General features: G+C 46.6%; 1 protein-coding gene across 1 annotated transcript in view; it reads right to left on the bottom strand.

Moving 5' to 3' along the window:
- The window catches only part of Atp7b (ATPase copper transporting beta), a 66599-nt gene extending 53170 nt beyond the window's left edge, over nt 1-13429 (bottom strand). Inside the window, exon 1 of the mRNA XM_005087636.4 lies at nt 13222-13429. Within this exon, the coding sequence (XP_005087693.1) occupies nt 13222-13293 (72 nt within the window). The 5' untranslated portion in view covers nt 13294-13429. The remainder of the gene's footprint in view (nt 1-13221) is intronic.
- Nucleotides 13430-13750: the final 321 nt, after the last annotated feature.

The following is a 13750-nucleotide window of genomic DNA, read 5'->3' as shown; positions in this document are numbered from 1 at the left end:
CTTGACCCATCTAGCCTGGGGTCCCACATCCAGCCTCCCAGCCTAGTCTGGTCACCTCTGGTGGTATCACAACCAATCTCTAGGTATCTGTCATGACCTGCTCTGCCTGCCCCTCAACTCACAAGTCCACATCCCACACCACACCTTGCATGAAAACTAACTCCAAATGGATCAAAGACCTCAGTGAGAAACCTGCAACACTGAAACTGCTAGAAGAAAACATAGTGGGTGTCCTGTGTTAGAGTTCGGGCATCTGTGCTGGCCTGCCCTTGGGGTTCTGTCAAGATACACCCTCAGCTACAGCCACTAAGAGCACCACCTGTGCACATTCACTAAGGTCCCTTTGAAGAGGGCCCTGACCACATCCCATCCCTCCCTCTCTCTCCTTCTCTCTGTCCCTTTCTCTGTCTCTCTCCTCTTGAATTCTGCCACATGGCCTCTCTCTCTCTCCTTCTTCTCCTTCTTCCTCTCTCTCTCTCTCTCTCTCTCTCTCTCTCTCTCTCTCTCTCTCTCTCTCTCTCTCTCTCTCTCATATGCTGATTTTTTAAATTACAACACCCTCCGAAATATAGGTGTGGGAAACTGCTTTCTGAATAGGACTCCATTTGCCTTAAGCATTCAGGCCAACAACTGACAAGAAGCTTGTGCACAGCTAAAGAAACAATCGACTGGAACTGGATGAAGCCGCCCGCAGAACAGGAGAGAATCCTTGCCAGCTACATATCTGACAGAGGATTAGTATCCAGGAAAAAACAAACAAGCAAAAAAAAAAAAAAAAAAACCTCCAAAAGCAAAGAGTCAAAACCAAAACAAAAATGTCCCGTTTAAATACTGGGCCTGAGACTTGAATGGAGTTCTCAAAAGAAAAGACTCCCTAAAAACATCTCAAAAAATGTTCATCATTGTCCCTTAGCAATTAGGGAAATGAAAATCAAAACAATTTAGAGATTTCATCTTACTCCAGTCAGAATGACAAAGATTAAAAAAAAAGAGTAAATAATGGACAATAAATGCTACAGGGAGTGTGGAGAAAGACAGACCCTCAATCACTGTTGGTGGGATTGCAAACTGGCATAGCCCACTCTGAAAATCAGTGTGGAGAACTAAAACGTTAAAATAGATCCACCGTCTGACCCAGCTAAAACACTCCTTGGCATATGTCCAAAGGACTCACCATCTTACTCTACCGCTCTATTTACAATAGCAAGGAAATGGAAACAATCTAAACGCTCTTCAACAGATGAATGCGTAATGGAAATGTGGTACACATACACTGTGGAATACTATTCAGTGGTAAGGAAAACTGAAGTGGATGGAACTAGAAAAGATTACATTGAACAAGGTAACTCAGACCCAGCAATACATGTTCTCTCATCTGAGACTCCTAGCTCCAAGTCTCGAGATGTGAGCTCATACCCTGAGTAACTACAGGAACCAGGAAAGTAAAAAACCAGATGAAAGTTGAGACAGAAGTGTTGGGGAGCAATAGAGAGGGGAATAGTAGGGCACAGGGAATCTAATTGGAGAAATGGAAAAAAGGGGGGTCTAATTAGGTAGAAGGGAGGAAGGCAGAAAGATATAGAAGACTGACGGGGGTAAAATAACAGTAAGGAGACTAAAGAAGTCATAAAGAATTAGACTATTAACAATTTACCTTAAAAAACACTATGATACACATGAGTCTTTGTAAATACACAAACATAGTCTACATGATTTTTTCATCCAGACTGACAATGCTCTCTCCAAGATCCAGAGTTTATCTAACAAAACCCCAACGCCAGGTATGAGAAATTCTCCTTCGAACTGTTGGTTTGAGTTTTCCAAGAGACTCCCAAAACATTATGGGCTCTTGTTACTGCCTTTGGTGTCCCCCCATAGGTAGAAGGTAAGTCCCTAATGCTGAAGGCACCAAGCTTCGGATCCAGGGCCCAGAGGCCCCAGAATGGAAACTGACCTGAAAGCTTCCCCCCTGAAGGAGGAAGCCTTCATGGTACCAGAAGGCATCACGTAAGCTTCCAAATTCAATAGTCCTACCCAGCCATGAGGTGTATGAACCACAACAAGACCAGCATGGCAAGATAGCCCTAAGGGTGCACTGGAGGCAATGCATACCTTGGCGGTAACCGATAGCTTTCTAAATGGACTGAAGATCCACTCAACAATAGAGACATCATGCCAAGTACTTAGCCAACTACCCAAAGCTGGTGAAGTCATGAACCTTGAAGGAAAATCTACAACTTCTACTTTACTAATCCAGCGTAATCCCTAACTACATTCTAAATTATTGTCCTTATACCCACAGATAAGTATACTTCTGACCCCTCACCAAGGAAACTTCTGTTTGCAACAGAGCGAGAGACCATTACAGAAAAACACAGCCAGTCAAAATGCAGAGTTGTGAAGGACCCAGTCCCAGTGGCTATATCCACAAAACAAGCGCCTACGGCTCAGAGAACACAGAAGAGGGGGTAGGAGGACGGTAAGAACTGGAGGACCAGGGAGTTTGCTGTGAGACTGTGTCTCAACAACATGACTGCATAAACATAAGCTGAACAAGAAAAATAATAGACATTTTTAAGTGGACCGAGGGCTAGGAGGAAGCACAGAAGCCCTCAACCCTACATGAAGATCAACGGTCAACTAAGGAAGGCCGAGAACAGGAGAAACAGTCTTCCCCAGAGAAGAAACAGTCTTCCCCAGAGAAGAGCGCCCCAACTGGTTAGCCCTGAAAACACATGTACAAGCAACATTATACGGACCGAGCAGAGTGCATTTATATATCTAGAAATATGTGTATAAACATATAAGTATGTGACAATTTTTTTGGTTTTTCGAGACAGGGTTTCTCTGTATTGTTTTGGACTCTGTCCTGGAACTCGCTCGGTAGACCAGGCTGGTCTTGAACTTACAGAGATCCACCTGCCTCTGCCTCCCGAGTGCTGGGATTAAAGGCATGAGCCACCAATGCCCGGCCGTATGTGACAATTATTAATGAAAAAAAAAGAAGCTACAAATTTGAAAGGCATCAAGGAGGGGGATATGGGAGGGTTTGGAGACACAAAAGTATGCTGGACAGCTTTTATGACATCTTGACTCAATCTACAGTCATTTGAGATGAGATGAAAAGAAAAAAAAAAGCCCCCATAAGATTATGCTGTAGGCAAGCCTGTAGGGCATTTTTTAACTATAAAATAATAACACTTTTAATTCTCCAGCACTCAGGAGGCAGAGGCAGGCAGATCTGTATGAGTCTGGCGTCAGCCTGGTCTACAACAGCCCCAAGCCATCCAGAACTACACAGTGAGATCCTGTCTCAACATAATACTGACAAAATACCTTTTAAAAAGCTTTGTAACCAAGAGTTCCCAAAGTCCTCCAGCACAGAACACACCCTCCGTTGTCCTCCAGGCCAGCTCGCAGGCAGCATAGGTACCAGGGTGGACACAGAAATGACGACCACCCAAGGGAACACTAATGAGGGGACACTAGGAAGAGAGGGCAATGACACCACTCTCCCCAAAGGCCACACCAGATCTCCAAAGCTCCAAACCACACGGATCGGTCACCTGGTGGAAGTCCGGTAAGGCATTTTTTAAGTTGTGACTGATGTAGGAGGGCCAAACCCATTGTGGGTGAGGCCACCACCTGGCTGGTGATCATATGATATAAAAGAAAGCTAGTTGAGCAAATCACGGTGAGCAAGCCAGTAAGCAGCACTCCTCCACGGCCTCTGCATCAGCTCCTGCTCCAGAATCCTACACCCTGACTGAGTTCCTATCCTGACTTTCCTTGAAGACAAACAATGATGTGAAAAATGTAAGCAAAACAAACCCTTTCCTCCCCTAGTTGCTTTTAGTTGTGGTATTTTATCACAGCAATAGAAACCCTGAGACAGAAAGTGGGGAATGATGTAATTATATTAAAATCTCAAAAAATAAAATATACATACATACATATATACACACATACACACACATACACACCCTACAGGCGCACAAGACACATCTGCCCTTAGAATAGTAGAGGGCAGCATTCAGGTATGAAAAAATTCATTTAATCTTCAGGCACCTGGATGGAGCAAGGCCAGCTGGTCAAAGTTCCCCCATGATGCCACACCACTACATACGGAAGCCAGTGGTTCCCAAGACGGAACAGCTAGCTCAGTCGGACTTGCAGTATGAATAGGAAATGGAAGCAAGCCAACCAAGCACAGGCAAGCTCACTGGAGATTGTTCTTAAAGTTCTATTTGGCCAAACAGCCTGGAGTGGAAAAATAACAGTGGTTAAATGATGAGAAGACCAGATGGGCCAAAATGAGGAAAGCTTCTGTTTCACAGGTCACTGTGTACACAGTCCCCTCCCTGGCTACTCTCCTCACCCGGATCCACGTGCTGTAAATCCCAACGGGTGCACACAGTCTGCTGAATAGCGGTGAGACAAAACTCCCCTGCCAGGCACTGCCTGTGCGCTCAGGCTTCACCACTACCCTGAGAGGTCTCTGGTGCCACCTGGAGGCCCAACCACTTCCCAGTCCTCTTACTGTGCCCACCCCGGAGGACACCATGATAAAGCTCTTCCTTGTTAAGATTCCCTGCCCCATTTCCAGCCTACAGCCCGCCCCTCTTCCTGAAACACGAAAACATGGAAGCAACCAAAAAAAAGGAGCATCCTTGGACTCCATCACCTACCAGATAGATCCCTTTCTGCTCATAGCTCAGAGGAACACTTTTTGGTCACCACCGTCAGCCTTCAGGTGACCCCATAATCCTGGAACTTCTCCTATTCCACTCTGCTCTGAGTCCTACACTACAGCCTTGTAGGCACCAAAGTGCTAAGTGCCAGTGTCGCCCGAGTCCCCTTTCCCTCCCTGGCCCTTTCCCTTCCCCCAGCTTATCTATAGGTCTCTTCTTCAAATGTCTACATTCTCTGGTACTCTCATCCAGTCCCATGGAGATACACCTTTCTTAGATTGGTCAGGCTGTGTAGCAAAGCACCTCAGGCTGGGTCTTTTGTAAAGACAACGGACTTCTCAAAGCTTAGACCGGGAGTCTAATACCAAGGTGAGCAGATTGGGGGGGCACACTGCTCCCCATGTCAAAGAATCACATTCAGTCGCACCCTCATTTGGCAGAAGAGCTAAGGGAGTCACTCTTTCAAGCCTCTGTTCTAAACTAATAAGTTCCTTCATTTTTTTGAGATTAGACATAATTACATCATCCCCCCTCTCCTTTTCAAACCTCTCTCTTTTGTAAGAGCATCAAACCCATGATATCTGCCCTCCTGAACAAACTGCTTCCAAAGACCTGACTCTGACACAGGAATCTGGAGAAGACAGGCATTCATTTCCTGGCACCATCTCCCTTGATGAAATTCCTCCTAGCTATGGCCCAAGATTCACTACTGATAAGAAGTATCTTCTCTCAAATCCATCAGTAAATGTCCAGGAAGTCCCAGCAATCCCACCTTCAAAAGACAACCAGGATCAATATATATACTTTTATGTGTATGTCTGTCTGTTTACCACGGGGGATAAATCTTAGAGCTGCCATGTCTAGTAAAAACACTAAACACACTGGTATTATGGTTTTTTTTATAAGTCTTAGATGTTAGCAAAACTAAATAACGTATTGTTTATCTATTCATACATGTGTGAAACATTTTACAACACAAAAGGCTGAATTGCAGGGGCTGCAGGTATATCTTAGTGGCGGAGTATGTGCGTGGTATACCTGTGGCTCTGTGTTCAAATCCAAAGCAGTACAACCTGGGTTACAACAAACACAAAACAGAGAAGGCAGCTGGCCTCTACAGTGGATACTTTTATAGAAGGTGACAGAGAGAGAGAGAGAGAGAGAGAGAGAGAGAGAGAGAGAGAGAGAGAGAGAGAGAGAGAGAGAGAGAGAGAGAGAGAGAGAGAGAGAGATGAGGACAGCAGGGGCTGGGGGAAAAAAAAGAAAGGGCAGCTGGATGAACACATTACTAGTTAATATTCTTGTTCTTTTTTGTGTTGGGGTGGCTATTTTTGGTTGTCAACTTGACTATATCTGGAATTAAATAAAACCCAAGCTTCTGGGTACACCTGTGAGGGATTTTCTTGATTGGATCATTTGAGGTGGGAACCCTAAATCTGGGCCACACTGTCTGATGGCAGCCTATATAAAGGACATGGAAAAGGAAAAGTCCTTGCTCTTTGCCTGCTTGCCCTCGCTCTCAGTGGCAAGCTTGTTCCTTTACTAGTAGTATGGCGTACTTTGGGATTCTGGTGTGTACCGAAGACCTAAGATACCCAACCTTGAGGACAGAACAACCATTGGGTTCTTGACCTTCCCATGGGGGGGGGCAGCCACTGCTGGAACAGTAGGACCACAGCCTGTAACCCACTCTAATAAATCCTATTTATGGGGATGGGGTCGTGCTATCAGGGTTCCTCTGGAGAACCCTGACTAATGCAGGAGACAAAAGTGTTTGTGTAGTGAACTTGGTGTAATGTGAGCCGAGGGCATGGGATGCTTTCCACTGTGGAGCTCCACCTTCTCCTTTAAGACAGCCCCTTCCACTGGGTGGGAGCGCACGCCTTTGATCCCAGCACTCGGGAGGCAGAGGATCTCTGTGAGTTCGAGGCCAGCCTGGTCTACAGAGCGAGTTCCAGGACAGGCTCCAAAACAATACAGAGAAACCCTGTCTCAAAAAAAAAAAAAACAGACAGGCCCTCCCACTGAAATGGAAGCTAGCCATTTTAGCTAGGCCAGCTGATTAACCCTTTCCTACCAGCCTGTCTCTGCCCCTACCTTCCACAGTGCTGGGTTAACCGGCGACCACTGCCATGCCCAGCTTCCTGCATGGGTGCTGAGAACCTAGGTCCTCCCGTTTGCACATAGGCTCTCCCCATCGAGACACACCCCCAGCCCCAATATTCTTCTTCTTAGGTCGGGTGAGGCATAGAGGCATAGCCTACAGTAGCACGTTTTATAACTGGATATAGATGTTCATGTGTATTGCTTTCATATCCAATAAACTGACAAAATAATGAGAAAAATGCAAAGGGATCAAAGAAGGAAAACAAGGAAATGCAGCAGACTCTTTCTACAGAGGGAAACAGCTACACAAATACAACAGCTAGGGGAGGGCATAAGGTAATGGAGGGACTCCTGAATAAAGGCACAACAGGCGGCTTCGTGGGCAGAGTGAGGTGGACGTGTGGAGAGAGAGGACAGGTCCTCTAGATTCCAGACAGGTAGAGAGGAGGTCAAAGGTCGAGCATGACCTTTGAGAAGAAGGCTGAACTGCCCTCTGATCCCACGTCAGGAGAAAAAGCATGGCTTCTACAGCATGGTAACACGAAGGGGATAAGGCAGAAGGTTGTAAGTTTAACGCCCGCCTAGGCTACAGGACCTGGCCTCAAAGAACAAAAAGAAAGTAAAGGGTGGGGGGGTAAGTTGTGGATCTAAATAAAAATTGGCGGGCACGCAGAGCCAGGAGGAAAAGCTACAGAATGCACACCCAGTGGTACCAATTTCCTAAAAGTAAGAAGGGAGGTCACTTGCTGAGAGTAAGAGACAAGACTGAGCCGAGGGTCCCTCCTACAAATGGTGGCAGTTTTTAAGGTCATAACCAGATAGATAAAGGGCGAGTCAAAGGCACACGGAGATAAGAAGAAACTGCTAGCAAGTCAGCTCTGCGCGGCTGCCGGGCTTCTTGGCACCAGCACAACTTACATTCTGAAAGGGCAGATTTCACAATTTCTGATCACTATTTGGCTAAGGGTTTAGCTCTGTGTACAAGCACAAAGCCCTGGGTTCCATCTTGCCCTGCTGGTCTTTCTGTTAACTTACACAGGCTAGAGTCATTCTGGAAGAGGAAACATCAATTATGGCAAGCCTGTGGGGTACTTTCTTAATTAATGATTGCTGTGGTTAGACCCATCCCATAGGCAGTGGCGCCACCCCCCCCCCCGGGTGGGTGGCCCTGGATGATATAAGAATGCAAAGCCTCGATGAACGAGCCAGTCAGCAGCACCCTCCATCTCCTCTGCATTGGCTCCTGCCTCCTGGTTCCTGCCCTGTGGGAGTTCCTGTCCTGACTTCCCCCAGTGATCCACGGTGATGTGGGACTGTGAGCTGAATAAACCCTTCCTCCCCAAGTTGTTTTTGGTGACCTCGTTTATCACCACACTAGACACAACCCCTAGCCACACAAAGGAAAATAAGGCTATTCCCACTCTGCTCTGTTCTGTCCACCTTTGAACTGCTATTGTCTTCGTAAGGCAGTTTAAGAAACAAAGAGTTAGGGTGCAGCTAATGTGTATAAGGCCTCCATCCCCAACATCACGATAGACAGATAAATAAACAAACAAACACTAACAGGCATTCTCAGATTTTCACCTGGTAACATTTTTTTTCTCATCTAGATCAGAATAATAGCGAATCACTTGACCAAGGATACATCCTTGATATTGGTGCTGTGGTTATCAGTGAGCAGCAACTATGTCACCACTATGGTCACCCTCTGAAATGACTGTCGGTAAAGCATTCAAAATCCAGCTACGGGGCTGTAGAGTTAGCTCAGTAGTTAAGCTCTCTGGCTGCTCTTCCAGAGGACCCAGATTTGATACCCAGCACCCACGTGGCAGCTCACAACTGTCTGTAACTCCAATTGCAGGGGGATCTACCTCTCCCTTCGGGATACCAGGCACTAACATGGTACACTGATATATATGTAGGTAAAAACACTCATACACCTAAAAATAAACAAAAGAAAGCTGCAAAAAAGGGATGAAAGAAAGAAAGAAATTAAAACTAAAAAGGAAACAATAATCACAAAGTAAGAAGCCAGTCTTGGTAGTGCACACCTATAATACAGGCATTGGAGGACATAAATCACCAGGTAATTACTGCCCCACAGAGAGGCCCCTGAAGAAAACACAATGGGTGAAAAAATGCTATAATTCATTCATTCTTAAACAAATAAAGCACACCTTTACAAACCATGGAAAAGAAGGAAAACCATTATGGTGACTCATGCCTGTAATTAGGAGGGTGTTGTTTTAGACCAGCCTAAGCTACATACCAAGATCCCCATCTCAGGAAAGGAACTATATTATTAAATATTCTCATTCCTTTCAATACTACCCATAGACTTTGTTTTTTTTTTTTTTTTTTTTTTTTTTTTTTGAGACAGGGTTTCTACGTCTATCCTCGCCTGTCCTAGAACTAGCTCTGTAGACCAGGCTGGCCTCGAACTTACAAAGATCTGCCTGCCTCTGCCTCCCGAGTGCTGAGATTAAAGGTGTACACCACCACTGCCTGGCTAATTGTATGCCACCCATACACTTACGAGCTAACTATCACCTATTGCTGTTAGGACTTCCCTGGTCTCTGGAGTAGTTAGTCTAGTCCCAAGTTTAAGCATCTCAGAAGTTGCAAAATCAAACCAGACCATCAGTTCAGTAATACCAGATGCTATGACCAAGTATCATGAAGTCCCAATGACACTGTGTTTTTGAGAAAGCTGGTCAGACTGACCTAGGACCCAATACTGAATTTGCTCTTATTAGCAAGCTTCCTTGATCAAGTTCTTTAACTGCTGCCTCAGTTTCCCCACCAACAAAACCTGGACGTCTTTTGCAGTTCTAACAGTGCCTGAAGTTAGCACAGATCCCACGGGGCAAGGGCTGGTCACTAATTCTAGTAAGCATTACTGGTCACTAATTCTAGTAAGCGTTACTGGTCACTAATTCTAGTAAGTGTTACTGGTCACTAATTCTAGTAAGTGTTACTGGTCACTAATTCTAGAAAGTGTTACTGTGCATGGACACCTGAACATCGATCTGAGTGACCAACTATACGTCAGCTTGAACAACGTTAAGATAGATAGTTCGCTAGGGATGTTCACAGGGCACACATAACAAGGGGCGCAACACCAGAACAGCCCAGCGGAAGTGATGCATAGAGCAAGGGGGAGGGGATGGGCCCCCAGAGGCTCCACACCTTCTGCGACAGGCCACCCACACACCCAGAATCTTCACCTGGAAGCTCCCCAAACTCATCATTTAGGAGTTTTATGGAGGTTCCATTTCATAGGCAGGGTTAATAAAATCATTAGTCATTTGTGACTAACTAATCAGGCTCTCACCTCATGGGAGAGGTGAGAGAAAGGGTTCAAACACCCCAACCATACAGCTGGTTTCTCTGGGAACCAGACCCAATTCTAAAGCCACCAAAGCACACCATGGTCTGCCTCGTAACAGACCTCAGTGACTTTGAAAGGCTCTCCCTGTGAACAATAAAACATGCTCCTATCACTCTCCCTGAAGACAACCCAAGGGTTTGGCTCTGGTCAGGAACCCAGGACAAAGATCAAATATTCATTTTCTATTATCACACGTGTGCCTAAGAACTTGGACACTTTCTGGCTGGCTTTGGCATAGAACATTTCCCTGAAATCTGGATCGCTCTGATCTGTATTCCAGTGGACCTTCTGTAAGTTTTATCTGATCACCTACTAAAAGTCTTCTTCTTTGTCCTTGACCTTCCCCATCCCCCTACCTGAGGGGAACCCTGCAGGTGTCCAGGTAGGGAAGCCACCAAGGATCAGGGAATCTAGTGCCAGACAGTTCATTGTCAGCACATGTAAGACACATTTGGGGAAAGATTTCCAGGGAACAATCACTTCAATCCAAGTACACAACAGAGCTTAAGGTGTGACCACTTAGAAACACCTTTGCAAGGTACATGTGACCATGAGGGTGGGTTCGACAGTTAGACAGACAGGAATCTAGTGTGGTCTCTGACTGAGATAGCAGAGAGGTCAGCAGGCCATAAAGTACATGTGACATTCCCCACCTCAGGGTGGGTTCCACTGAGTCCTAAAGATAGCAGGCTAGGGAAGGAAGAGTCTGGGATAGTTGTTCTGAGGAATTTGGAAGAGGTCTGCCTTTACAGCAAAAAGTGGGTGAGGTCTGCCTCCATAAATAGCAAAAAGCAAAAAGGTCACCAGGTCCTTAACAATGTCCACTCTCAGCTTTTCTGGGGAGGAAAAAAAAACATTTTTCAGATATTTTATCTTCCCCCTTGAGGAGACACCCTTGCTTCATTAACATTCCAGGTTTTCTTAGTGCTTCCCTGTAAGTCCAAGGGCCTTTGTGCCCCCGACACCTACCCTACTGTTTACAATCACCCTCCCAACTCCATCCTCCATTCTCCAAGAATGTAATTTCCCTAAAGGAAAGGTCTTAAGTCATAGCTGGATCCTCAGACCTCAGCGTTTCTGACACAGTACTCAAAAAAGCAATTGTTGAAAGGCAGAAAAACGGTAACAGAATGACAGCAGCAAATGCCAGGGCTGGAGCTGGGGATGTAGTCGCTGGTGGAATGCTAGGGCCCCTAAGCAGGTCTTCAGCATAAAATTAAAGCAAAAGCCTATATCAAAGCATCAAGAGCACAAGACCATGGATTTCATTTTCAGCACCGTAAAAAACACGGAAGAAAGATGGAGAGGTGAGTGGGTTGTGAGAATGTAATGAGTGAGCACAGAGGAATTAAAAGACACCATGTAGCACACAGTCAAGCTGTGACTTTGGCTAAAGACATTATCGGTGTAACTCACAGGAGGGTGAGGTCAACATGGGCCAGAGCCGTTAACCAACCCCTCTAAGGAGAGGCACAGGTCTTGAATCTCGTCTGGTTAGATAAAGACTTTGCTCTCTCATGGGGACAGGGCAAAAGACAAGTCTCCTCCTCTGTTCTGGCCACCTCTACCCAGCGTGTGCAGTTTTCACACCCTAAGAATTACCTACTCACCAGCCTCTCTCTCTCTGCCCACCCGTTAACCCCTCTCCTTTTTATTTCTACATGCCAGAGTCTAAATGAATTTCGCTAATAAGGGACACTCAATAAAACTGCTGGATTAATTAACTTCACAGACCCATACAAAAGAAGCAAGCTGCTACTCTCCAGTCCAGCCATTCAGACCTAAAGAAATGCTCAAGTATATGTATTAAAAATCAACTACAGGAGCCCGGTGGTGGTGGTGCCTGCCTTTAATCCCAGCATTCGGGAGGCAGAGGCAGGCGGATCTCAGTGAGTTCAAAACTAGCCTGGTCTACAAGAGCTAGTTCCAGGACAGCCTTCAAAGCCACAAAGCCACAGAGAAACCCTGTCTCAAAAAAAAACAAAACAAAAAAACAAACAAACAAACAAAAAAAAAACCTCAAGTACAGGACCAGCTGAATGGTTCTGTGGGTGAAGACACTTGTCACCAAGCCTGATCACCTCCCCCCCCACCATACATACATTAAATAAATAAATAACATATTTTTAAAATTCAAGTACAAACAAGGCTCACTGCCTTTAAGCCTAATGACCTGAGTTCAGTCCCCAGAACACACATAGTGGAAAAAGAACTCGAGCAAGTTGCCCCTGACCTCTATAATAAACACACACACACACACACACACACACACACACACACACACACACACACATGCACACACGCAAACACATTTAAACGATTCAAGTGCAAAGATCATGTCAACTTTGAAATAGGGAAAGAAAGAAAGCAGCCAGCAGGACCACCCACAAGGGAATCACCAATGGACTATGGGGACACCTATGTCACTTTATGAAATTATCTCCAAAATATAGTTACCTGAAAAAAATCGGAGAATATAAAACGTGCTTTCAATTAGGCAAGGCAAAATATTATAAAACAACAAACAAACACACAAACCTTCAAGAATTGTTCATATGCCTGAGACCTACAAGTGTCAGTAATATTTGCGGACAGGGAGACATACGTAAAGAAAAGAACTGGAAAACAGATCTGCTTTTCTTGTTAAATATATCTGTACTGTTTGCATTTTTAAGGAGCTTGCATTAACTAATTGCTTGCATTACTAAAACGAATGCCTTTAGACTACAGGACTTGGATGCAGACCGCACGAGAAACCAAGCGACTACTAATCCACCCCCAGGGATTAGTTCTGAGCAACAAGAGCTTCTACACAGCAACCCCACGCTCATAGCCCAGAAAGGTGCTGGACTCGAAAAGGATGAACGCCAGAGGACCAGAGGCACACTCGATCTAGAAGGCTTTCCTCCCAGACCACCCCCTGAGCTGGGCTCAGTGGGGAACGTGTCCTCAGTCACGAGTCCTGGGGGAGTCGAGGAGGAAAGCGCTTCGGGCAGGTGCGCACACCGCGCGGATCTGGGGAAGGAAACTTACTTTCTGACTAGCCTCTTTGGCCGTGACCTGTGTCTCCGTCCCCGCAAACGCCAACGTCTTCCTGGGATCCATCCCGGAGCCAAAGGTCACCCGGTCAGGGGAGGGAAGAGCGACTTTACCAGCCAGGGAGAGGAGGCGCGAAGATGCGCATCTGCGGTTCCTGGGGACCGCACGGCTCTGACCTGCGAGCCCGGGCTCTGACGGACCCGGTGCAGCGAGGCCGGCGGTGCGCTGGGCAGAAGGTGCAGCCCCGGGTCACAGTCGCAGGACGCCGGCTCCCGCGCAGCCCCCTCTCCAGCCCGCGTCCCGCTCCCGCAGCCGCCGGGGACCCGCCGCCACTTCTCCAAGAGTGGACTCTGTACCGCGGGATCAGCTCGCCGCCCGCCCGGACCTCCCATTGGGTCCCAACCGGCTGCCAGTTCCGCGGCGGGGGCGGGGCGGGACGCCCGCGAGGGGGCTTCCAGAAGGAAGGTTGGGAGGGGGGGCGAGGTCAGGAGAACCCGCTGTCCATCACAGGCCACGCCCCCCG

This window comes from Mesocricetus auratus, unplaced genomic scaffold (assembly GCF_017639785.1).
Source record: "Mesocricetus auratus isolate SY011 unplaced genomic scaffold, BCM_Maur_2.0 Super-Scaffold_100031, whole genome shotgun sequence".
In the NCBI taxonomy this organism is placed as follows: domain Eukaryota; kingdom Metazoa; phylum Chordata; class Mammalia; order Rodentia; family Cricetidae; genus Mesocricetus; species Mesocricetus auratus.
Note: the sequence above shows the minus strand (reverse complement) of the source record. Positions and strands in the feature narration are given on the sequence as shown.